At 36.3% G+C, this 27,861-nt stretch overlaps 1 protein-coding gene across 13 annotated transcripts in view; it reads right to left on the reverse strand.

The window, feature by feature from the left end:
- The window catches only part of EIF4G3 (eukaryotic translation initiation factor 4 gamma, 3), a 236,988-nt gene that overhangs the window by 47,979 nt on the left and 161,148 nt on the right, over positions 1-27,861 (reverse strand). For 11 of the 13 annotated variants that reach the window (XM_012722291.1, XM_012722292.1, XM_012722290.1 and 8 more), the window contains 7 exons: positions 19,920-20,008; positions 15,628-15,871; positions 12,813-12,946; positions 10,546-10,665; positions 10,056-10,166; positions 5,370-5,540; positions 1,646-1,843 (listed from right to left, as the gene is read on the reverse strand). In XM_012722291.1, the coding sequence (XP_012577745.1) occupies positions 1,646-1,843; positions 5,370-5,540; positions 10,056-10,166; positions 10,546-10,665; positions 12,813-12,946; positions 15,628-15,871; positions 19,920-20,008 (1,067 nt within the window). The remainder of the gene's footprint in view (positions 1-1,645; positions 1,844-5,369; positions 5,541-10,055; positions 10,167-10,545; positions 10,666-12,812; positions 12,947-15,627; positions 15,872-19,919; positions 20,009-27,861) is intronic. The other 2 variants (XM_012722293.1, XM_012722289.1) reach the window with 1 other exon arrangement.

The raw sequence follows: 27,861 nt of genomic DNA on the forward strand, positions 1-27,861 counted from the left end.
AGCAGTGAAATGAGCATGACGCAGAGGATCAGTTTGGATTTAGAAAACGCCGCCATGTTAGAAGGCAAGAATACAAGTGACTGAGCTACACCACCCTAGATTTGTAGCACCCCACTTATTAGTTATGTGTCACTGAGCAAGTTGTTTGCCCTTTTAAAAGTGTCAGTTTCTCACTCAACAAAGTGGGGTAAGTAATATTGAACTTTCAGGATTATACTAACCCGTAAAAATAATAAATACACAAATCACCTACCCAAACTGCAACCTAGTAGGTGCTGAAAAGCTGGTTTCTATTATTACAATAATCTTCATTCTACAGTCAACAATTCAAGATCTTTGCGATTTTTTCCATCACCAATAAAGTTTTGAATTATGTAGGGCTTAGTACAGGCCAAATACTGAAATAGGAACTGTCTACCCACAATGTCATTTAATTAATTTTATTGTTAGGTAACAAGTTATATGAATTAATCTTACTTTGTAGATTAAAAACTGATGCTTAAAGAAGTTATGTAAAGTCAGCAAGGCAGAGTAGGAATTTAAGTTTTGAAGTTTAACCATTATGCCATACTTGCCCCTCAGACTATGCCTGCCTGGGGTATATTCTTCCTTCTCTAAACTTGTACTCCCTCTCCTCCCAGGTCTACCTCAAACTCTTCTTACTTCACAGGAGTTCACCACGCTTTCACTCTTTCTCCTGCAACTTGAATTTTTGTCTAAACCAACCATTCAGGCAACAATACACTGCAGTATCACAGCACATCATGGAAGTTGGTTTTTGCCTCTGGCTAATCCTGCGTTGTTAATATGGATTTTGAGTTTCTTAAAGACATAAAGTTTAACTTTCCCAAGTCCCAACAGTCTTACCTACCTTTGCCACAGGTGTTCAAAAGATATTTAGTAGAATGATACAAATTTGCATTCTTATAGCAAGGCATGACAAGTTGTGATAATTAAAAAAAAAAACTCAAATGTTAAAGGACACACATTACTGACACAAGTACCTTGGTCACAGTAACAGGCAGAGGAAACACAGATAGGACACAGCAGTTTAATGACTGCAGAATAGAAGACAATGAACACTAACCAGAAGCTCTTTGGTCTCCCATTCTGTCTTGCCCTAGATTTGACAGGCTGTTGAGATTAAATGGCTGTGGACAATGTAAAGAGAAAAAAAATCTAATAGTTTCTAAGAGATGAAATAATTATTTTTGAATCCTTTACGATCATAACTATCCTATCATTTTCATAGAGGCAAGAATTAGAACTGACATGTTTTTCAATATTGAATTTAATTAAATATGACTGTAAGCATTAGTTCCAGTTCTACAACATGACACCCCAGGAAAACTGATTGCCCATGACAATAATTTCACATACTAATTTAAACGTTATTCAATTTTCCTCACGTTGGATGGGAGCACATAATGCTTTTGACTCTAGTATTTATGTTCTGTCTTCAGAGATAAAAACACATTTTAATAAAGTAAGATTCATTTCATACAATGAAGATATTATATTTATAAGCACTAAAAATATATTCTCCCCTTTACGTTGCCCCAATAACACTTCTGGGAAGAATGTGTAGTGAGGGGAGAATATACCTCTTGGAGATTTCTGGTTTTACTCCTTCCTCTCTTCTTACCGTTACTAGACATCGACACATGTTTGCGTACGCCACAGAGAAACTCGGTTCGTCAATAGCCTTCTCAAAGACCAGGTCAATGACTCCTTTCAGGCGCTCCTCTGTGTCAACAGTAAGTCCTGACACTTGCTTCATCAGCTGGTTGAACATCTGTGGTGTCAACTTATTTAATATGCTTCGAACTTTTCTAAAAAGTTCCTAAAAGGGCCACAAAATAAAAGCATTACAGTAATCAGACAATAAAGATGCATTATTCAGGATTAATATTTGATTATAATTTGTAAGTTCGACAACTATGAACTAATGCGACTCCTGAGGAGCCAGGTATATCACACTTGACTGAGGCTATCTTCTGGTACAGTCCTTTCTTTTTTTCTTAGATGAGATAGTATCTCATCTAAAACATTTCTAAGGGCAATATATGTGTTAGGTTTTTTCTTTTTTTAAATTACTTCTCAATGTTTTTTAAAAATATTTATTTATTTGTGCATACAGAACTGGGGTAAAGGCCAGAGGTGCAGGGGCGGTGAGAGGATTCACCAGAGACAGAGTGCAAAACAAAACTGACTGAATTACACTGCTGAGGGGAACAGGGGGCAAAAAAAGAGAGGTCTGCCCCACTACATGGATAATCTCCTTGGCCAGGAATAGTACTTCTGCTTCAGTGGCTGCTGATAGCTTCACAGTGCTGTGCTTTAACATGCTGCACCACCAGCGAGGGCCCAGAAATTACATTTTTTAAAGTACCACTTACGGTAGCAACACAAAACATGAAATATGTGAAAATTTAACGAAATATCCAATCCACAAGTACTGTTTGGTGGCAGTAATTAAAGAAGACCTATATAAATGGAGAATTATATCATGTTCATGTATTAGAAAATTCACTATTAAGTCTCAGTGTTCTTCAAAGTGACCTATAGATTTAACACAACCCAAATAAAAATCCTAGTATGCTTTATTTTTTGGTAGAAATAAGGAAAATAAGTATAATTTATATGGGAAGACAAAAAAAAATTTTGAAAAATAAAAATTGGAGGACTCACACAATATGATTTCAATTGTGACAATATAAAGCTATTTTTAAAAAGACAGTGAAAAGCCTCCTCGATGGCACAATGGGCTAAAGCACAGCACTATGATGGTATCAGCAGCCGCTGCAGCAGGGTTCCACATCCAGGCAGGGAGGTGAGGGACACCTCTCCTGTTTCACCTGTTGCTCCCCTCAGCAGTGTATTTCAGTAGATCCGCCTGTTCTGCTCTCTACTCTGTCTCTGGTGAATTCTATCACTCCCTGCACCTCTGGCATACACTCCTGCTCTTGTATGCATAAAATAAAATTCTTAAAAAAAAAAAAAAGTGTAGTACTGACCAGAAAGGAGACATACAAATCACTGGAACAGAATATAAAGTGTAGAAATAAGTTTATACAGATATGACATAATGATTTTCAACAAAAATTCAATGGGGAAAGGAAAATAATTTCAACAAATGATGCTAAAACTGTCACATCTCCACATGCAAAAAACAAAACCACAAATAAAACGGATCCATGTCCTACACATATAATAGAAAATTAACTAAAACTAAATCACAGATGTACATGTAAAGCCTAAAACTACAAACTTCTAGAAGACAACATAGGACAAAAGTCTTATGTTCTTGTATTATGCAAAGATTTCTTAGCTGTGACAGCAAAAGCTCAATCTATGAAATAAAAAACTGGTAAACTGAGCATTATCAAAATTAAAAACTTCAAATATGTGCTTATTCAACATACTAATGACTTGGGAAATACCATGAGATACCACTGCATGCCCATTAGAAAGGTTGAAACTTATAAAGCAAAAAATAAATGTAAATGAAGACGTGAAATTACTGAAACTCATTGTAGTGACAGTGGAAATTCAAAGTGGTACTGTAAAACTATCTTAAGAAAACAGCTTGGTTTCACTTCTATTTACCATATAACTCTCTGATCCAAAGTAAGAAAACCATCTGTTCACATAAATGTGTTTATAGATTTTAATTGTAATTGATAAAATCTGGTAACTCTGTGAGCAGATAAATAACCCATGGCATAGTGGAATATCACTGGGTAATAAAAGGTAAACTAATCACACATATAACAACATGAATGAACTGTAGATATCTATGCTGAGTTAAAAAAAGTTATATTCTCACTTCCAATAAGGTAAATGCAAATCAAAACCACAATGACAGATCATCTCAAATCTGTGAGAACAGTATACATCCAAAAGATGTCCAGCAACAAGGGTTAGAAGACATGTAAAGGAAGATAAACGCTTTTTACTGTGTTGGTGGGAATGTAAGTTGATGTAGCTATTTTGGAAGGCAGTCTGGACCTACCTTAGAAAGATGAAGGGGAAATACCGTAATGACCCAGAGCACACTTTGGCTATCTAGCCAATGAAAACAAAATTATCAGCGCAAAAATTACATGCTCCACGATGTTTCTCGCTGCTTTATTCACAAGGGCTACACACAGAAGCAACCTGAGTGCACACTGTTAGAGGGTTGGATACAGACAATGCAGTGTCTGGAACACTACTAAGCTATAGGGAAAGATGAAACGTCGGTATTTGCAGTAAAATGAAAGAAGTTCAAGGAGCTTATGTGAAGTAAACTAGAAAAATAAATATAAATATTGGACAATTTCACCTAATACAAAAAAATAGACTGTTGATAAAGGAAAATAATTATCAACTAGCAGAGCTGATCATCGAACTGAGACTCCTGAGATTGAAAGGAATGGGGAGGGGTAGGAGGGATGGTAGCAGTGACAAAGACAATTTATGGTAAAGTCCTATGTTGGCTATTAAAATTTCCGTTAACTCAAATAAAGGGGGAGACATAGTCAATATAATTAAATTTATATGATACTCTGGAAAAGGTAATAGTATAAGAATAAACAGACCAATGTCACCAGAAGTACACTGGGGGAAGAGGATGAATACAAAGTACTATAAGGAAATTTTGAAGAACTGATAGAAATGTTCTATAGAGAGAGGAAAAAAATGCTCTATATCTTGATTTTGGTAATTGTTACATACTGTGCATATTTAACAACCATCATAACAGTACATAAACAAGTAATTTTCACTGAATGTAAATTATCAATAAAAATGTTTCCAAAATTCAAGAAATATAACTGGAGAAGTCTACAAAACATTGTTTGCTCCCTATATACAACAAATGATGAAAAATGGCTTGACAGAATTTGACACAAGACTTAAAGGAATTAATTCCATTTACCCTAGGAGTTCTGAGGATAAAGCACAGAAAGATACAAAAACAAAACAAAAAACTCACAATAGTTTCATTCCAAGATACTATAAAACTGATGGGTTTTAAATTCTAGCTTAAACAAAGAAAGACCTGACAAGAGAACATAGAGCAATGTACTAACTGGACTAGCACAGGGTAATCACTGAGATCTGAGTATGTATTTTCAGGAAAACAAATACTGATCTAAGTCTGATCAGATGAACTACCGACACATAGCCTGGTTTTAAAAGCACACAGAAACCATCTTCAAGGGAAAATAACAGGTTGTCTGGCATCCATAATGACTTTTAATATAATGTATTTAATAGGAAAAAGTTATAAAAGGTTTTTAAGATCACTCTACAAAATGACAAGCCAGAAGTCAATCAAAACAGTATAATCCCAAAGCAACTTTAAAATGTGCTTTAGTTCTCACCTGGGTTTTAATGTTTTCAGGATCCTCTGCTTGGCTATCTCGTTTCTGGCTGGGCTTCCAAGCATTCTCTGCCTTCTTCAGGTGCACGTCTTCTTTCACAGAAACTGTGATGATCTTCCTAGGTTCTCTTCTCTGGCCAGGCTGTGATCTCCGTGGTCCAATGTTCAACAGCTAGGACAAGAATATTCTTTATTATATCTACACAGAGTACTTACAATTTACTGTGTCTGCTGTGCTGCTGCTGATCACACCAAAAACCTCTAAACGCAAAGATAGATGGGTGTGAGGCACTAACGTTAGACGTGGGGTATGTGTGTGTGCCGCGCGAGCATGCCTTAGCAGGCACGCACTACCATTTCTGACCCTGAAGTCCTCCAAAGTGAGATAATGTGATGAAAAAACTGTATTAAGTGATAATAGATTGTTGTTCTTAACAACAATAAAACAGACAAACACTAGCTACACTCTGTCATGTCACATTGCTCATCAAACTAACTGCTGCTACTGTAAGCAATAATGGGGTGAGTGAAACTTTAAACTCTGTGAATTAAAATATTCATATTAGTTGCTACCTTCAGTGTTTGAAAATAATTTTTCAAGATTAAGTATTTATGTATTGATACTAAGTTCTGCTCCTACCAGCCCTGTTGCTTATTAAGTCTTCACTTACACTATCATTTTTCTATCGTTCTCTGAATCCTGAATTAGATTGGTATTGGTATTAGATTTTAAGAGGAAAGGAAAAAAAGGTCGCCTAAGACATACAGACCAGAAATGCCCCAATACTCCCCTTTTTAAATTCACATACTTCACAGAAGGCAATAGGAACGTAAGCAGTATGCTCTAGATAAAAATTGAGTTACTAAGAGACTGGTTTAAGGCTTAAGCAGATAAGCTTAAAAGTGAACATATCATTTACTTTCAAAATTATTCTATTGCACTTCACATTTACCCTAGTTAGATGTGCGTATCAAGGATGTACCAGGAATAGAAGACAGAACTTCTAGGTTATATACACCAATCTTTCAAATGCATTCAGTTAAGGATTCAGGACTATTGACATGATCGCAAAGGATTTGATAAACATTACAAAAACTGAGGTCAGATACCCAGAGAAATTAGGTATAGTATAACTGATACAGAATTAAAGAGAAGATTATCAGACTGGAACAATACCAACAGGGAACATTTCCTAGTCCAGACTATGCAACCATTTATTTATAAAGTGGAACCTATGGTATGGTGGGCAAAAGAATTCTGTTTAAAAAAAAAGTATCTGGTCAGGCTCATCTTTTGCAATGCTTGGATATAGTCTAAAATATACAAGTATATCACAAGGCATTCAAGTTAATTCTTGCCACACGTGAAACGTTATGAAGAACAAAGGCTACTGAGTATAGCAAAAGGTAATGTCAAAATCATGAACAGCCATACCACACCTAATTTGGAGAGACCAAATTAATAAAGTCAGAAATGTCCACGTCTTTAAAATCTGTGCAGAGCAAATATCAATGAACATATCTTGAGATTTAAATCTAGAAACTAAGTATTATAATTAGGCCACCTCCACCTGTCCCACGACAAGTATGTGTAAATTTTAAATGACAGATATGGAAATGTGGTAAATGTTACTAGTTAGCAACGTTTCAAAGCAAAAAGTTAAAAAAAAAATTCAACAACTGTGGGCTCAGGATAAAAGAGTTGAAATTACAAACCATGTGCAAGCTTTCATAAGACACATTAAAAAGTATATCTCTGGACATAACTAAGATATTGTTTACAAATATTTATCAAAGTATTTTTAGTCCTTAACAGATTTACTAGACTTGTAAAATGTGTAACATGATTAATGAATCTTTATGGTGCTTATATTTAAACTCTGAAAACGAACTCACTGTAACATCAACGTCTGGTAGAATGGAGAAAAGTGACAGCAGAATACAAAAAAACAGGATCCTTGAGACTAATTCTGAATCCTATGAGCACAGTTATTGTGAGCAAATCTCTTAAATTTGCTTACCTTAAATTTCCTTATACATCAAATACTCAGTTTTCCTGCCTGTAAAACTTCCTATGAGGATTATGGGATACAAGACATGAAAAAAGGACCTTAAATACCCAGGGTATCATCAGTAATACCAAAGACAAATTAATTTTTTAAAAAATTGATAGGTAGACTCATCTAATTACCTTCAAACATTTCATGTTGTTTTTGTGTGAGTGAAAAACAACACAAATTATCAAATTTCTAAGTAAAAGTTCTAAAGTTTTAACATATGATGAATATCTTATTTGCAAAATACAAACAAAACTGAAGATCTTGTCTTGTTTTTTTGGAGTATAGGTATATAAAAAAAGTTTGGTCTCTTTGGTTAAAGGAGAAACAACCCTGAAAAACAGAACAGGAAAAAGTCTACAACTACCAGAATTCAAAAGAAGCGTCAAAAGTCAGAGTTGATTAGCTAGTAAGCTGTAGTTTTGTTTTGGTTATTTTTTTTGGTGAGTGGAAGTTTAATTTTTTGCTTACTGTTATTTTTTAATGCACTAAATAAAGACAGTACACCATCTTCTTTAAAATTTAACTTAAAAAATAAGGGCTATATATTTCACCCACCAATTTTTTAGACACAAACTGTTTAAGGAAAGAACAATACTATGAATTCTGATAGCCTCTTGAACCCTAGGGGTTTTATTTGAGAATTTTTATGGTGATATTTCAGCTAACCTCAAAGTTAGCTGAAACAATTATGAGTGGCAAAGATTACAAGAGGAGGTCCGCTACCCTAGGCTCGGCACATTTTGTGCAGGGTACTTTCTGTGATGTCTACCAACAGGCTACTATTAAAATTAACACCACAATTGCTAAGCAACTTGACTTTTTAAAAACTAGAGAAAATGATGCCACCTGAGTATACTAATAAATATGTATTTATTGCCCATCAAAAGCTCTCCATGTTTAAAATTGTAATTGTACCTGATATTTTAAAACAATTGTCACACATTAAAAATATTTTGTAACAGGTCTCTGACTGGCAGGTTTATACAAGAAGTCATGGCTACTCAAGTCATACCATGAAGCATACCCATAGCTCTTATCTTTGAGTGGTAATTTATAAGCCAATTGGGAAGTTGACAAAACTTTATTAGAGGTATGACAGAACCAGAAACTATAAAGAGCAGAGCCTACTGCTTTTATCAAAACAGCATTATTTACTGATCCTTTAGATATTGGACATTTAAGTCCTATGAAATTCCCATCTGTATCTACACCAGTACACCAAAGAAAGCTTGCCAAAGTCAATGGAAGATGTCCGTTACCTATAGGGAAGGTTGGAAGAATTACTGGTGCTGAAGCTTATTATTACGTATTACTATATTGATATTACCCTAATAAGTCTCAATTTCACTTAAAAAACAGTCTGTGAAATATGAAAAAACTGAATTAACTGAGTTTTTGGGAAATTCTACAAATTTTACATAATAGCTCACTTCCAGTCACATTTCTTTGACTACACCAAGCAACTCATTTATCTGATATATGCAAATATATAGATTAATGGGCAAATATACATTGTGACAATCATCTTTGAAATTCATTTGAAGACTTCCGTATTTTTTTTTTGAAGACTTCTGTATTTTAAAAGTGACAAAGGTTATTCTCAATTCACAGTATTTCCTTTTTTTTGCTCCATCTAATTATCACATAATAGCGAGTTGGTAATGCAGAGGAGTGGCACATGGCTAGGGGAAGGAGTGACAACTCTGTGAGTGATGTGAACAAAACGGAGCAATATGATAGCCAGATGCGGTGAGAGCACAAGGCATCAACATTTTTTTCAAGTGCCTGGCAAAGCAAAGATAAACCAAAACTAAAATAAAGACAAATTAACATACATAAATTTTGAACCATCAAAAAGGAAAATGATCTGAAAAATAAGTCATGAAATGGTTTCCAGAAAGCTGCTTTCTAAGACGTTCTGGTGAAGTAAAGACACATTAGAAAAATTTTAATTTTGCATTTAGAGAAAAAATTCAAACGTGTGAGAAGAGGTTACATACAATGGCCTTTAAGATGACGATGCTCAATAAATAACATCTGCAAATTAAGGAGATTTTCTATAGGCTTTACAGTCTCCACAGTGTGGGCATTCAAGTATTTTCAATTACTGGTCACAGGGAAACGATCAGATAATTCAACAAACTGACATTTGTTTGCGTATGGTGTAGTCCTATCTCAAAAGTTGCCATTACAGAACTAGAAAGGTGATGGGGAAGTAAAAAGTGTCACCTTACATAACATATTTTTACAAACACAAAATCAGCTTAGCTGGGTGCTCTGCACATGTACACCAACCCACGCTCTCCACAGTGCAGATCAGGTACTCTCTGACATCACCGGCAACTTCCCCTGTGCTTTCTGTAAGTCTGCAAAGCACGGAGTAGGCAGAGGGTGCCAAATCCTGCACGCGCAGTGCCCAGCATGACTCCACTGGTGATGCCCCTTCCACTGCTGAAGAGCCTGCCACTGGCGGAGTGAAGCAATCTGCACTTTACCAATACTGCACTCTTTTGTGCATGTCATTTGTTCACATTTTTACATCTTACACTAAATGAGAAGAGCAAAACAGAAACTACTATAACACCAGGGACTACTGGGGGGGAAAAAAAAGAAAGGATTCAGCGCACCCCTTGAGGCAGGCTCTTCAGGGGTGGGTGCGGTATCGCCAGTGGAGGGCAAGTTGGGGCTGTGCTCTGATCCAGAATTGGCAATCCATGCCTGCTCTGCACTTTACAGATCTGTAGGAACAAAGACAAAGACATGACCATTAGCTGAATAGCAACAGAGCTCTCTAGTGTATCAGGACATCTCAAAACAATGTAGGATTTCTAGTCAAGATTGGTTCTACTTTTAACCCACTTGCAGGTCACTTCAATAGAAAATATAAGGAAAAAAGAAGAAGACCAAATTAATGCAGACCAACTTCTTTCAAGAAGTAAAAGCAACTCAAGTGTAATCTTTGTTTTAATATAGTATGGAAAGGATAGTCTTTGCCTCTTCTACTTCTTCTTGGTTAGAGGAATCAACGAATAAGTGTTGCTCTCTTGCCTTTTGACAAGATGTCATGGAGTCTATGACAGTTTCTAACTAAGTGGGTTGTAGGGAACTTGCACTTACAGGTACACCTCTTCCACCAGGGGTTTGTCTTCCAAAATCTGCAAAGGCTGGAGTAAAGTCTGGACCTCGAGGCAAAATCCGAGGATCTAGAGTTCGCATTGGCAATTTGGGTTGGTTGATCTGCAAGGGAAGCAAAGAGACAAGTTCTAGAGTGTTCAGTGCCACAAAGATAACAAAAACTTATGACAGAAAACAATGTCAAATGAAAAGTGGAACCAGTGGAATTTCGATCTGAAACACGGTAGCTTCTCCTTGGCTAGCCTTTGGGTCCTTAGGTCCACAAAGGTCCCGGCTAGCCTTTGGGTCCTCAGGTCCACAAAGGTTAAGTGCCCTTGGTACCAGCCATCCTGAAACTTCCAAGTGAGGCTCGACCCAATCACTGGAATGGCTCATAGACATTTAGGACAAATAAAGTGGCACAACACAAGTTATTCTGGAGCCTATGAACTACTGCCAAATTTTGAGGTTTAGATTTCTTTCTAGAATATTCACGAGGGTTTTGCAGCACTTGCCTATAAGAAGACAGCTATTGTCATTTGGTTTTGATGCTGTTTGACTTATGATAGTAAAACATGCATTCTGAGTGGACCGTAAGTCTCAAAAGGAAACACTTTGATATGTAATAATATTTTACTGCCTTGTTAATTTGAGGTACCTGGCTTTGTATAGGCATGTAATGTGACTGTAGCTTAGTCACTCAGCAAGCTGAGAAGTTCAGCAAAGAAATCACACAAACAATTAGCTAACATGCAGAATAGTTAAGGTAGGAAGACGGGAGGAATGTTGTCTAAGAAGCTATCAGTAGATACAACACTTGCTATCTGTAGTACTGAAGTAACCTCAACTACCACCACCAATCAGTCAACTGACCTCATATTAAAAGAGAAGACTATGGCCCTCCCTGGTGGCGCAGAGCAGGTTAAAGCACTGCACTGAGAAACTAAAGCCACCTCCGCATGAATTCGATTCCCGCCTGCCCCGGAGGTGACCACATGGTGTGGCAGACCTCTCCTGACCCGCCTGCTGCTCCCCTCAGCAGTGTACTTCGTCGATCTGCCTGTTCTGCTCCCCACTCTGTCTCTGGTGAATCTTCTCACCCTCCGCATCTCTGGCCTGTACCCCAGTTCTGTACAAATAAATAAATAAATCTAAAAAAAAAAAAAATAGAGAGAAGACTACATAAAACAAAAAGTAAGAGGAACTGTAGCAATGTGAGTAAAATAATACAAATAGGTCTAGGTAAGCAGCTGCTGAAAATCTCAATAGAAGTGGATCTTGTTCTATAAATGTTACTCTCTACATTTTAATTAGGAACTAGTTATCTCTCTTCAAAACAAAATACTTCAAGCTTAAGTCACTGGTCTATCTTCGATTTACATGAAAATTACATCTAGTGTTATCCCTCTCCTGTTTTTATTTGTAAACAGACTACTGACTGTAATAATTTCCTGTAAGCACCATTAAGATCAGTCATAAAGGAAAAGGCACCTATGTATTTGCACAGAACTGAAGCTAAAGCACGTAAGTATCTATCAGGAGACTTTGAGATAGACACTACTTGAATCATGCTGACTTCCACTTATATTTGTCAAAAACCTTCTACCTTTTCTGACCTATCCTCAATGGCACACTAATTCATTCAGAAATTTTCATTTTTCAAATTTTAGGACTGTGGGTAAAGAGCCATGCTTAACCTTAGACTTAACTAGTCCAAGAAACACAATTTTAACTACACCATTAGGAACAACACAAATGAGCAGACACATCAATTAATACATTTTAAAACCGCTCAAATAGGGGCCAAGACTGCTCTAAGCTAGGGTAAACCCAAAATCCAAAAGTATTTAGGGAAACTATAATTCTTAAACTTTATATATTTTAATTCAAATACCACTTCATCTAACAAATCCTAAAAATTGCTTTTATCTGGCTTTCCCTGGTGGCGCAGCAGTTAAAGCACAGCACTAAGAAACTAAAGCCACTTCAGGATGAGTTCAATCCCTGCCCTGGAGGTGACCACATTGCTCGGCAGACCTCTCCTGACCCGCCCGCTGCTCCCCTCAGGAGTGTACTTCATCAGTCAACCTGTTCTGCTCCCACTCTGTCTCTGGTGAATCCTCTCATAGACCCTGCACCTCTGGCCTGTACCCAAGTTTTGTATGCATAAATAAATCTTTTTTAAAATTGCTTTTATCTCTCATATCGTCACTAAGGAAAAACCCAATTCTCACTCCAAAAAGACTCTTTCATTCAAGCATGCAGCTTACTTTGTCAAGAACCACATCACTGATTGGTGGCAAGCCCTCTGGTTTCTTTATACAGGCTGGCATGAACTGGAAGTCCAGAAGAAACTCCCTGTCATATTGCTTCTTGCCTTCATTATCAGTAGGCTTCCAGGATTCTAGGAAGAGGGATACTGTCAGACAATTGTCTACAGAATCATATGTATATCCATTAAGGTACAAACAAGACTCCAACATTCATCTTATAAGCAAACAAAAACAAACACTGAGCTATACAGCCAGAAAATATCATAGGAAGTATAACCTTTGGCCAAGGACATGTAATAATCCTTATTAAACTACAAACCCTTTAAATACCTCAGAAATGGGGAATTTGGGAACATTCTTGGTTTCATGGCAAAAAGGAACAGCCTGGTTATTTATTTGGAAATGTCATAAAGGAAAATAAGGTAAAGGGAAACACACACAAAAAAAACTTACAGTAACAAAAATTATAATTACAGATAATATTTAAGGTTCTGAAAAGTCTGAGCAGCTGTAAATTCTCCGCCCCCCCCCGGCCTTTAATTTAATCTCAATGAAATAAAATAATGTCCTTGCTGCCAGGCTAACTAAACCGGGAGTGCACTATCAGGCTTAAAAATCCTGGCATTGCATGTCCTCCTGGCTATTTTATATACAGTTTACATTAGTTTTCCTCACCATAGCATTACTTGCTGCTACTGCTGCTGCAACTATTGTTACAGCTGTCCACGACTTCTCACAATCTAACTCTCAGAATATCAAATTGGAGAATTTCTTAAAATTTTTATTCATCGATAAAAGTCATCACTTTTTTTTTGAATTAACAGAACTTTTAACAAAATCAGGCCATACATATCTTTATAATAATATACTGGATCCTTCTTTATATTAGTGTAATTTTTCATATATAGGTCAGACTCACTGAGGGTCTTTGAGAATTTTACAGATAATTTCAACAAAACTTTATTTATTTTATTTGTTTAAAAGTAAACAGTTTGTGGGAATCTAAATTTTAAATTGCCTTTTTTTTTCTAATGACTACTTGTGTACATTACAGAGGAGGAAAGGCAGTTTAAGTGAGTCAATACAGGTGGAGCTTACTGTGACACATTATTTCTTTGCCAAGCTAAGGGGAAAAATTAATCCACACAGTCCTAAAAATGTCGATGTTGTCTCAATTTCCTAATAAAGGATTGGTGATGGCCACAAGTATGTGGTGTTATGATTTTAGCCTAGTCTTTAGAGACAACTTCATAAAATTGAAGTCTGAAGATTAAAAAAGCATCTTTACAGTAATACAACTTTACAATTTCATGAACCCCTGTTAGCACCAGTTAACTGTAGTGAAAAGATTAGTATGCTGGGTGGGATCAATCAGTGGCAAACATTTTTGACTACTCATGACTTCATGAAAGACAACTTCATGACATAGAACACACACATATATGAATAAAATGTTTCCTAAAACAGCACTTATGCATTCCAATTGTAAAGCACTGACATTTATTACTCTATTTTGTTCATTTTAAAAAAGATTTATTTCCTTAAGCATACAATCAGTGGGGGTACAGGCCAGAGATGCAGGGGGCTAAGAGTATTCACCAGAGACAAAGTGGGGAACAGAACAGGGGGGTTGACAGAAATACACTGCTGAGAAGAACAGCGGTAGAGACAGGAGAGGTCTGTGTCATGCGGTCACCTCCAGGGCAGGGGGTCAAACTTGTGCTGCAGTGGCTCTGGACAGCTTCACAGTGCTGTGCTTTAACCTGCTGTGCCACCAGGGAGGGCCCTATTTTTTTCTTTTAATTTTGGTTGTAACTCACTATAAATGGGTAAAAGGCAGCAGCTGAAAAACAGTGATCGAGATTACTTCTGAGGTCTGATATTTTATTCTCAAACACTAACTCATCATGCAGAAATCATTCCAGATTTGGTAGACTAAGAACTTTTCACCTATCCCAAACTTTCTATTAAAGGAAGCCCTTTTCTGCCCATGTCTGCACAGAATTTCTCCATAAATCTCAAAGCTAACCACAGTTTTAGGCCAGAAGTTTAATGTGCTGTGATGGTATCTTACAATAAAATATCCTCCAGGGTGATCATATAGCCAGTCACAGGGTACTTTCCATGTCTACGGCTCAATAATTCAGTCACATTGCTTGTGGCTGGTTACTGGAATTTAGTTCTACAGGGAAATTTGTGTCAACAAACTGCATTCTAGACATATATAGCAATATTATTTTAAGGAAATGGTAATATCTGAAGTCCTCTTACAAATTTCACCAGTCCAGGGTCTCCCTGGTGGCACGGGGGTTAATGTTTCAGTGTTACAAGCTATTGGCAGTCACTGCAGGCCTGATCCTTGGCCAGGGAGCTGACCCACATGGCCCAGCAGACCTCTCCTGTCTTTCCCATGGCTCCCCTCAGGATTGTGGTGGATCCACCTGTTCTGCTCCCTACTCCGTCTCTGGCAAATCCTCTCACCCCTTTCACCTCTGGCCTACATGTACCCAGCTCTGGTATGCATAAGTAAATAAAAACAAATCTTAAAAAAACATTTTCACTAGTGTAACAATGAATGATTTCATGTGCCAGCTTCTCTTCCAACATCAGTAAAGGCAGAACATCATCATCAGATATCACTTCTCTGCCACACAGCACTTTGGAGGTGCTAGTCACCAACTTACGCCTGCTGAACTAGTCTGTAAACAGTTCGCTGTGATGAGCCACTTTCTGCATCCAGTATTCCTCTGTGAGGAGGCAGCATTGTGAATGGGAAAGAAAGAGGTACACAGATAGGGAGGGATGAACTTACCTGGTTTAAACGGGAACGTGAGCCCTTCACCAGAACTATCCGTGGAGCCTGAATTAGCATCGACTCCTTCACCCTCAGAAACACTCTCAGCACCGTTACGCACAGGCTCAGCTTCTCCATTTTCTTCCAAAGCTTTCGCTTTTTTTAGGTCAGAGGAGTCTCTTTCAGGATGAAACCCTTGGCTCATTTTATTGTGTTCAGATTCAAGTACTTTGTCACCTGAAAGCTCCTCTTCAGCTTTAGGCTAAAGCATAAGTGAACACAGAGGTTATATGCGTATGTGTGAATGTGTGTGTAGCTCTACATATAATCTTTTAATATGTGTAAATATTAAAAAATATGTAAATATATAAGAATATACATCTATGCTCTCAAAAAGCATAATAAAACACGTCACTCAAGGATATGTGTATTTAGCATACATTACTGGAATGGCAAATTTATTTAAAACACTGTTCTCATTTCATCTCCTGGTATAAAGCAGATTTCAAATAGTTACTGAAATGCTTTATCATGACTAATGAAATCTAAATGTCCCAAAGGCTAGAATGGAAAGAACTGTTAATCCTTTGAACTTGAAGACATGAAAGAGTCCTAGTCAGAAATCTAAATCAAGCACTCCTACCCTTGCTAGTGAAGCTTAGCAAATACAAAAGATGAGGGTATTTTGTTGGCTGTCCTACGGCTGAGAAATGAAGAGTTTGATGAACAGTTGAACATATCTAAGTCACACAAAGCCAATCACTTCTCACTTTACAAAGAGGCTACCTGTTGACATCTATTTTTATTTACTGGTTCCTGGAATCCTCTGAGCCTATACCCTTACTCAAGTTTTATATGGGAAAATGCTTGGACTATTTCCTTAGAAAGCTGAGTTATGTTGCATACTGTCTATTTTTAAGGAGCAAATAGAACTGAACTTATTCACCAAATTATTTTTCACTATCTCAGTTTCACATATCAAACAAAGTATATTTTTCTTAAGGGCTGTGGGAAACACAAAAACTCCTTGAAGCAAAGTTCTCAAGGAACTTTGTCTTTTTCATGAAAGGCAAAAGAACTCTGAAAACAATCTTTGGAAGAATCACTCTGAAGAATTAAGTATTTTAATTGACAAATCATACTAGGAGAGCCAAACACAGAGGCTCTGTTGAGTTGATTCAACAAAGGATGGCCGAAAGTAGTCTCCCCAGTTGATTTATAAAATCATGTTTTTTTAAAATTTTTATATTACAAGTTATAAATCCTGCATTGGTATATAAACAACAGATATACAACAGATATAATACTATAAAGTTTTTCCTACCACACCAAACCTTTTTTTATTGCCACAGGGAAAAGACACTGGCTTTTAAAATGTTACCAACAGAAAAATGTGGGTTTTAATTCTTGTTTCTTTAATGGAAATTAAAAGTTCGTGGAAATACATATACCTCAAAGAAGTCTGGGGACAGTATTTTTTTAATAAAATAAGGCAGAAAAACAGCTTTACTGAGTTTAAATCATGAATTAGTAGTTTTACTTTTTCTTATTCTACACTGTCTTCTAAATTAACTTATAATAAATTTGTAATACCAGCAGATCTTTTATAAATTGGCATGTGAGTCTGTAAACGGTACTAATATAATTTATTAAAGATCCATATAATTATATTATGTAATTACATAGTTTATTTCAAATGTCAAAAAAAAAAAATATTGGGTCTTCTTCTCTGCACCAAAAATCAACAGTGACAGTTTAATGCATATAAACAGAAGATATTAACCAAAAAGACCAAATCTAACTGAAATTAAGTATAAAGAACTGTTCCATGAATACAAACCATCTTGACAGAATAGAGACCACTGAGGCACAATAATAGAAGGGGTATTTTTCAAGGGATTTCACAAAATATCTGCATTAAATATTTATGATGATTGTTTTATTTCATCAGGATGAAACTATATTCAACTAATTTCTAAGTATCTAAGGAAAAGGTCCTACACTGTTTACTCAGAAAAAAACCAGACCAAAGAAAGAAATGCTGTATTGTCAAAGGTAAACCGTTTATGAGAATTAATGCAGCAAGCATTTAAAAATCAGACCGACACTGGCCCTCCCTGTTGGTGCAGTGGGTTAAAGCGCAGCACTAGAATCAAAAGCCACTTCCGCATGAGTTAGATCCCTGCCTGCCCCGGAGGTGACCACATGGTGTGGCAGACCTCTCCTGTCCTGCTCGCTGCTCCCCTCAGCAGTGGACTTCGTCGATCTGCCTGTTCTGCTCCCCACTCTGTCTCTGGTGAAGCCTCTCACTGCCCCTGCAACTCTATCTGTACCCCAGTTCTGTATGAATAAATAAATAAATCTTTAAAAAAAAATCAGACCGACATTACTGTAGTGACTGATGAAACAGCCAAAAATCTAAAACATATTTTATGATGTCTTGAAAATTTCAAGATGAATCATCCCTTGCTATCAGTTAATAATTTTGAGAATCTGAATATTTGTGATGCTATAATCACAATTAAACATTACCTGATAGGCCTGAAATATTATATCTGAACACATTCTTTTAAAAGACTGAGAGAATCCTAAGGTAAGGAGCCCCTGAGAATCAGTAAAAATGAAGACAATAGCAACTAATAACCAGATGGTTAATGGTTAATGTTAGGAAAGACAAGGGACTACAGGATTTCTGGGAAGTCTGTGTACAAATGACCAAATATGTTTTTATTATACTTTGAAACTACCAGGTTAAGAAAAGGTGACTCTGAGTGAGTTAAAATAGTTCTCACGTAGGAAGAATAACAATCTGAAGTGGGTTTTAAGAAACGATGGCCTCTAAGTCAAGTTTGGCTTACCATCTATTTCTGTATGTGTGCATGGTAGAGAAGGTTTTCACATTTGTAATAACTGAAAAAATGTTTCATGAAATCTGCAAATTACATGGAATTCAAATTACATTGCCCATCAATGAATTTTTCCTGGAACATAGTCACACTCATTCATTTACACATTATCTATCATTTCTTCCGGGCTACAGCAGCAAGGCTGATAAAATAGAAGAGGGACCAGAGCACCCACAAAGTCTGAACTATACACTATTTGAACAACTACAAGGGAAAGTTTACAACCCCATGATCCAGAGAATAGAATAAAAATTTGAAAGCACGAGTAGTGACCTATCATTTAATATTCAATAAATAGAAATCTAGCAAAAGGGCAAATGAACATGAAGTATAATGGAAAAAAAACAAGCTTTTGTTTTAAAGTCAAATCTAAATAGCTATCGGTTTATCTACTCTCACACATACCAGGAATGTATGTGATTCCCCTGCCTCTGGAAGGTATTTTATTCTCTGAAGGAGCAACATTTTCTTGTCCAGCTGCAAGAGGAGTGCAGTAATTATTTGCACCTCTATAAATTACTGTCAATTCTTATCTCCTGATAACCACAATGAAGTCATAACCATGGAAGATTTTAGTGGCTGCTATGGAACTAACTGTGACATCAGTAGAGCATCATGGAACAATGACAGAACACAAGTAAGTAACAAAGTGGTACTGTGTGATGCTTCAAGAGGGCAGCAACTAGCTAGAAAAGTCTTATGAAATAAATGTATTTAAATACTCCACAAAAACTATTTAATAAAGTAGATATGAACTTAACATTACACAGAAAAAACACACTGTTTATAATACTCTTCTTTTATATACTTCAGCACAAAATATTAAGGATATTAAGATTACAGACTATAAAACTCTAAGAGCAGTTTTATAGCAGTCAAAAAAAAAAATATATTGGGTCTTCTGTTTCTGGACCTGGTAACCTATCAAGCAGATATAGCAACTCTGGTGTGTGTCTTTGTTCCGAAAAACACAGCATACACGAAAAGTTACTGGGGCTTCAGTTCGAAGATGAGATACTCAAAGTTCCCTAAAATATACCTTACGGTTTCTACCACAACTGGTAATTTTAAAAAACTGTCTCCATTTTTCTTTTTGAGGCTTGTTTTTCCATTTAGTTAATATAAGGAAAAAGTCAAGTGAGAGGACAGCAGGCTTAGCAATACTGGGTTTTGTTTCTTAAGAAGCATTTTGAAAGGAAGACAAGAATTTAATGAAATTGAACACGCTATTAAAAATTTTCTAAACGTCTAACAAATGGACTTAACATATCTGATCCCCAAGTTTGATATATCAAGTTTGGCTTGTAAAAGAGTATCTCAAAAAAGGTACATAAGCCCGCACTTGTCTTAGAAAATGACACAACTGCTGGGAAGATGAGCGAGAGACTCGCTGATGTCCCTTACCTCGAATTCTGCCTCTAACACCTCTTCTGTGGTTCGGGTCCGATCTTTTGGTTTCTTCCACATCTTTGGTGCAATTATAGTTGTCTGAGCTGAAATAAAAGTTAGTAATGTTCAGAATATTAGAGCTACATGAAATATGTAATTCAAACTTAGTTACACAAAAAGGGCTTCATCTATACTCAGTAGATAGATCACAAAGTCCACAACTGTGCAGCTGGGACAAGAGATTGCAGTGGCATATCTCTTAGGTACAAATTTTTCACATCAGCTCATACAGCCTTCCAACCAGTGACCTATGGCCCTCCCAGGTAGAACGTACCTAGGCATATAATTCAGTATGTGGTGAGTACCTCTATATGAATTGGCCTACCAGCCAATTCTAGATTTGCTTTTGCTTCTACTGCTTATCAACTATACCAGCTTAAGCAAATCACACTTCTCAGATCTCTGTATAGAGTGTTGAGTGAAACTACAAGATAAACTAAGATTCTAATAAATTGCAAGAAACAGTATGTTCAAAATTCTGTTTTTAAAGCATTTTAAACAAGAGGACACTGATCAAAATTTCATTAAATAAGGAGTACTTGTACAACATTCAGTTCTCATTTTAGATCAATACTTTTAGCCTACTCTGCGTATTCCTGGAATGAAAATTAAGAAAGAAATAGTAATGTTTACTGAACTATATAGTAAGTTCTAGATGGAAAATTACACTTGCAAACGATTTTGTAAAATACATTTCAAAAATTTACAAGTTCTGCAGTCATTCAACATGTGGATAAGCATAATATCAGATAGCAAACAGAATCTATTAAGAGGCGGGAACATATGAGCAAAGATAGCAGTGAGGTATTACAGGCAGATGGGTGGGGAGAAGAGATAAAAAGGCCTCTTAATAAAGAGTGACATTATCAAAAGAGAATAAACACCAAGTTAAAGGAGACCACTAAATCTGAATGGAAAAAATGAGGTCACTCACTGACAGGATTTCCCTGGAACAGCCTCACAACATATTTTTAAAGCATAGCCTATTGGAAACATTTGCAACATTGTGGAGAACAAGGAAAAAGACATTTGAAACTTCTCAAAATAACTATCATTTAAAGTACTCTATAAATCTCCTTTGTTACACAGCTCAAACCAAAATTTTTCTTTCGCCTTCTCCTCAGAGACTATAATGAACAAGAAAACAGTATTAGGCCAGTCTTAACTTCCCTTTGTGGCCTACTCAAGATAAATAATTTTCTCAAAATATGGCATCTAGCTTATGGTAATTGTGGGTGGGTTTAAATTTTCTTATATTGAAAATGTAAATTCATATAGAGTAAGACCCCATTTAATGTGACTGGTAGGTTCTTAGAAACTTGAAGGCAAACTACACAAATAGGTCTGTTTTATTCAAGTTGGCCAGAATTTCTATTCTTCTCAGCAAACTTATAACAAAATTATCTTACAGGTGTCTGCTGGATGAAAAGTGTTCTTTCCATTGTTATATAGATCCTCTGATTTTATAATCCAAGTCTTTCCTATGTGCATCTCTAAAAAATGTTTGTGATTAATTCTATTTAATCAGAATCCTTTAAAGAGTTACTGAGTTTGGGGAACCTGTATATTTTATATCAAATTTCATTTCACTTATGCATGAATTCAGCTCTGAATTCCATTGTTGGAAAAGAAGATCACTTTTGGTAGGACTATTTGGTATCAAGTAAAAATTCAGGCATTTTCTCTAAAGAACAAAAACCAAAGATATAGATAAACTTCTCTTTCCTAGAATGATAAAATGTATCCAACCCCCAAACAATAATGTTTCCCTCCTTAAGCAATAACACATTTATCACATTTGTTTGTTTTCCCTCAAAATAAATTTACACCATTACGCCAAACTGTTACTATGTTCTTTTAAAGTTGTGACTTACAGCAGTAATCCACAAAAAGAAGTGAGAGAAAGCACAATACATCTTCAGAAAATACTGAGACATTTGAAAAACTGAACAGAGATATACACACTTTTAGTTTCTAGCAAGACTGTGAATAACAGCAGCAATCAAAAAATAAGCTACATGTTATTCTCAGCAACATGGATGGAGTTAGAAGGCATTATGCTCAGTGAACTAAGTCAGAAGGAAATAGAAAAATATTAGATGAGCCCTTTCTGGTGGTGCAGCAGGTTAAAGCAAAGCACTGTGAAGCTGGCCACGGCTTCTTCAGTGCGAGTTCGATCCCTACCCCGGAAGTGACCCACCTGGCAGAGCAGACCTTTTCTGGCTCTCCCTCAGCAGTGTACTCTGTCAATCTGCCTGTTCTGCTCCCCTCTCTGTCTGGTGAATCCTCTCACCACCCATGCACATCTGGCCTATATCCCAGTACTGTATGCATAAATAAATAAATCTTAAAAAAAAAAGAAAAGAAAAAAATACAGGATGATGTCACTTACAGGAAGAATATAGGGAAACAAAGGATCGGGGGGAAAACAGTAACAATAAAGAAAAACACAACACAATAAAATAACAACAAACACAAATATATAAACCAGAGACATTCTGCAGGGAGAGCAGAGGGAGGGGACCGGCACAAGGGCGGGAAGGCACAGACCCGGCGCATGGGAGAGTCCGTGGTGGGAACGCACCCAGCAGCCCCTGAGAAAAGAGCAAGCACAACTGTACAAAAATGAACAATGACGTAAAACAGGTACATAGTTTTGAAACATTTAAAAGACTGTAATAATGGCTATTCTCCTGCCATTACTGGTAGGGAAGTGGGTATGTGAGAGAGGAGGCAATGCAGGAAAGGCAGGAGTGAGAGGAGGCGGCGAGAAGGCGCAGACACTGACTCCTGATCACACAGAGTCACTAATAAAGAATGGTTAGGACAAGGATATTAAATTTCAGACACTTGCTCAGATCTGTTCTTTTCTTTTCAGTCCCTTCCTCCACTTCTAAGACCTACATAACAGAACAGCCCTTACCAGTGCATAGATCTAACTACGAGGTTGTTTCTTAAATTATTGCCTGATTCTTAAATTACAAAATTTTATACCTGAAATTGAGAAAGGTTTAAAATAGTCTCTCCCACAAAAAATTCAACACTGACACATTTAATTTCTAAAATAAAGAATAAGTAAATGCCACGAAACACTATTCCAAAATTTTATATTATTGTCAGAAAAAAAATGATTTTGAAATTCCTGAGGTAAATTCAGAAAAATTACTGGATACACAGACAAGGTTAATTACCATGTTTTAAAATGGTTCTTTGCTTTTCTCTGAAAGGAGATTTTAGAATTTATATCTGGATTTACATTATGAATGCTCCCATTTTCAACTCTCATTCCCATGAATGCAGTCCAAAAAATTATGCCACAATAAAAAGGATGGATTCCTACATTTGCACCAACATGGATGGAACAAGAGAGGATTATGTTATGTGGGGGAAAAAAAAAAAGAGAAAGATTCTGGATGGTTTCACTTATATGTGGAGAGAGAAACCTAATAAAGGACCCATCAAAACTGAACCAGTTAACATTTGACTTAAAAACTGAAGCAAACAAAAAGTGTGGTGTGGCACGTTGGTCTGGGGGACAAGAGGGGACCTGAGGAAAATGGCAGAGGATTACTGGGTGGTGGGCAGATTACAAAAATGTATATTTGTAGAGGTTTAATCCTAGAAGTTCCAAAGCAGACACAATGATGTAAACCAACTTTACCTCAGGCCTCCCTCATGGTGCAGGGTTTAAATTCTCAGCACTACAAGCTATCACCAAGCCACTGTGGCAAGAGTTCAATCCCTAGTCAGGGAGCTGACCCACATGGTGCAGCAGACTTCTATCTAGCCTGAGTTCCCCTCAGCAGTGCATTTCAGTCAGCCAACCTGTTCTGCTCCCCACTCTGTCTCTGGTGAATCCCAACACCCTTACACATCTGGCTACATCCCAGTTCTTGCATGCATAAATAAAAAAATAAATCTTAAAACAAAAATCAACTTTACCTCAATAAATATAATCTGAAAAAAAAGAAAGAAACCTGCTAAAACTGGCAATACCTCCATTTTAAATAAGAAAGTAAAACAGTTACATTTTTTCTGATATCTCTGTATACCTAACAAGTAAACAAAGGAATTCCTTTTTTCACAATTACTTTTTATATGAGCTCTACTTCAATCTAGGTGCTACTCTTGCAAATTAAGAGCTAACAACTATCCCCTGTCCCCTCCTTTTAAGATTTATTTATTTATGCATACAAGAGCTGAGATATAGGCCAGAGGTGGGGGGGGGAGGGCGGTGAAAGGATTCACCAGAGACAGAGTGGGGAGCAGAACAGGCAGACTGACTGAAATACATTGCTGAGGGGAGCAGTGGGGAGACAGGAGAGGTCTGCTGTGCTGTGTGAGTCACCTCCCTGTCTGGGGATCAAACTGATGCTGCAGTGGCTACAGAGAGCTTCATAGTGCTGTACTTTAACCCCTTGTACCGCCTGGGAGAGCCCAACTATCCCTTTTCAATGTAAGAGATAATTGCTGGACTAGGAGAAAAGGGGCAATAATGTACAAGATTTGTAAATGTACTGCATTTTATTGAACTCATATAAATTCACAATAATAGTCTCCCTTGTAGTCAAAGGCAGTTGGGATATACAAAGAAAAACAACTATAAAATGATAGAGCACACAGGAAGAGAAGAATCGAGAATAAAAGAGACAGGGATATAATGCATCCTGCAAAGGTACTCTATATGAAAACATGAACTAGACCATACATACATTCTCTTTTTCTTTGCAAGAATATACGGTCTTAAGAGAAACTCCGGGAAGTTAAATCATGATTTACAGTCTGAAACCCTGACTAGAGATGACAGAAAAGGTGCATAGTAAATATAAGAATGACAAGCATTACTGCTATCACTGCATAATGCTATCCCCTGAACTAGATAATTCTCTTCCTTTAGTCCTGTCAGTCACATTTCCTATAAATATGCAGAGATCATGATTCACCGTAAGACAGAAAATTTCCCATAAATAAGGAGCGGGAGCTTGGAGGGAAGAAAGTTAGCATGGAAATGGTTAGCTTATTTCTATATTCTCCAACAAGCAGACTTCTTAAATGAAAAATATTTATGACATGCATTTTTATCATAAAAAGATACAGCCACTAAAGGACACCAATAAAATATTGACAAATACAGAGTTGAAAACCAATGTCTGACCTTTGAGACCCAGTGTGAGCATTCTGGGCTTTTTACTTGCCTGCAATTTTTAAAGTTAAGCATTGCACTTTTATTATTTTTGCTGAAAATTACTGCATTTTTTGAAACTTACTGAAGTGATATTGGTTTACAACACTATATAAATTTCAGGTGTACAGTTTTATAAGTAAATCAACATTTGTATATAATTCTAGTTTCACCTTCTTGCCATCATTTAAAAGTCACATTATATCTATAATGTCTATTTAGTTTTCCATCTTTTTTAAAATATAATAGTTTATTTTTTACATCATGTTGTGCCTTTTTCCATCTTAATTGTAATCCCCATGGGTTTCCCATTACCAAATCACCTGTGTGCCATTACCATAGTTGAGTGCACTTCCCCCCACCACTGTTTTTGATTAGTTTTTCAATCTTTTTAAAGTAAGCTGCAAACAAGAATTTAAACCTTTACAGTTCTGATGTTACAGTGAAAACTGTCTCAACAAATCAACTGTTAAAATTCCTACATATTTAATCTAAATTTTTATTAAGTTGGTAAACTTATAAAAAGGATAATCTAAAAGCTAACAAATCATAAGGTAGACAATAAAAGTTTAAAAATAACAGACAGTGAAGTGCAATAAAGGTGCCAGATATGGCCCTCCCTGGTGGCGCAAAGGGTTAGGATGCAGCACTGCAAGCTGGCTGCAGCCGCCTCAGTGTGAGTTCTGTCCTAGACCCTGGAGGTGATCCACATGGGCGGCAGACCTCTGCTGACCCACCCGCTGCTCCCCTCAGTGGTGTATTTCACTTATCTGCCTGTTCTGCTACCTGCTCTGTCTCTGGTGAGGCCTCTTGCCGCTCCTGCATCTCTGGCCTGTACACCAGTTCTGTGTGAATAAATAAATGAATCTTTGGGGGGAAAAAAAAGACAAAAAGGCAAAACAAGATTCTATCCACATTACATCTATAAGTATGTAAAATATTCATGTACAGTCTAGAGTAGAGAAAGTTTAATACAAATACTTAGACTACATATTTGAATAACAAATAACTTTTAGGTCCTTTGATCTTGACAAGAATTTAAAGTTGGGATAAGTGATTTTCACTATTTTATTTAAAATATAAAATATTTTATATTTTACAAAGGTGTTTTGTCCCAGATTATAGGTCAGAGTGCTCTATGTTAAAATACTATAGAACCACTTTTTAATGTGCTAATTTTCCCAGGAACACTATTATTTACATATGCCTTCTCATCTCTAGAGGAACTAAAGAATTTATGGAATTTTCAGAAAGCATTAGTTTTGTACTGAAAATGGAAACATTACACTTAAGTTAAAAGAATGTTAAAGAGTGATTACATATGAGAGCTAACCTTTCATCTCAAGGTATTCCATTAGCTGTGCAACAACGATCTGAAAACAACTTTTATTAAAGAGGTACATTTTTACAACTGAGATGGAAAAAGGCATAAAGGGATGTAAAAATAAACTACTATATTTTATAAAAGGTACCTTTTTTGATAAATAATATTATTTCTCATTTCATCATTAGTCAAATAAGGTGCTCATTTTCAACTTTTTCTGGTGTCAAAAAGGAAGACCTTTTATACTCTCCCTTTTCTTAGATCATTGTCTAGAGAAAACATGCAGTTATAAATCCTCCAAAAGTAAATACAGATCTATCATATGATTTAGCAACCCTACTTCTAGAATTGAACCAAAGAATATGAAAACAGTGAGTTGAGAAGATACACACATCTTTGAGCTCACTGCAGTCTCTTCACAATCGCCAAGATACGGGAACTGCCCAAGTGCCCTAAGAAACAAGGTGGATAGAGCTGGAGAGGATTACGCTAAGTGAAGTAAGTTAGAAGGAAAAGATAATGGATGATTTCACTTGTGTTATATAGAAAAAGACAAACGAAAACAAATCCTTGGACTGTGATGACAGAAATGAGGTTACCTGCACTCAAGACATTCAGTTAGATATCTTGCACATGGGCCATTGTCTTTCACATCAAAAAGAGAGGAGGGGAAATTGGAAACAAAGGTATAGGGTATTATTAGCAATTTGGTGCTAAGTATGGTCTAGTGACATATATCTGAAGATGTATAAAGCTGCACTTCCTAAAACAAATACCACACTTTAAACCAATGGTACCTTTTAAAAAAGTAGTACTAGATGAGTAATTGTAGCATCATAAGGAATATGAGAAATTACCACAAAGAGACTAACAGCTATTTCTGAAGTTTAAAATCCATGTTTCTTTAGACAATTATCATTTGAATTAGCTGCAAAAATTTATAGTAAAACTTAACTTACTTAGGATTAAAGTAATTCATAACTCATGGGCAATCTCAGAACACGTGAAGAAAAGGTAAATAAGTTTTTCCTTCCCTTCATGTTCCTACGTATCTCTCCCCCAAAGAAACCATTAAGTAATTCTTACTTATCTTCCAAAAATTACTGGTGTACATAGAATCATAGATGTGATTGAAAATATAGTCTTTTTTATGTTTTTCACAAGGTATTCTGCACCTTGGTATGGTTTGAAAAGAGTAGACTCCACATGTAACACACACAAAAAAACACACTTTGGTTATAATATGATTTAATGTGAGCTGTATTATTATCAAATTATCTTAATTACATGGTATCACATTTTTTAAAAGGAATGTCTCTATAACTACATATACTTACTTAAACATTAACAAATCATTCAGATCTTGTTTGAGTACTGTAGTTAACAATAAC

This window comes from Condylura cristata, unplaced genomic scaffold (genome assembly GCF_000260355.1).
Source record: "Condylura cristata isolate star-nosed mole 26May11 unplaced genomic scaffold, ConCri1.0 scaffold00008, whole genome shotgun sequence".
Classification (NCBI taxonomy): Eukaryota; Metazoa; Chordata; class Mammalia; order Eulipotyphla; family Talpidae; genus Condylura; species Condylura cristata.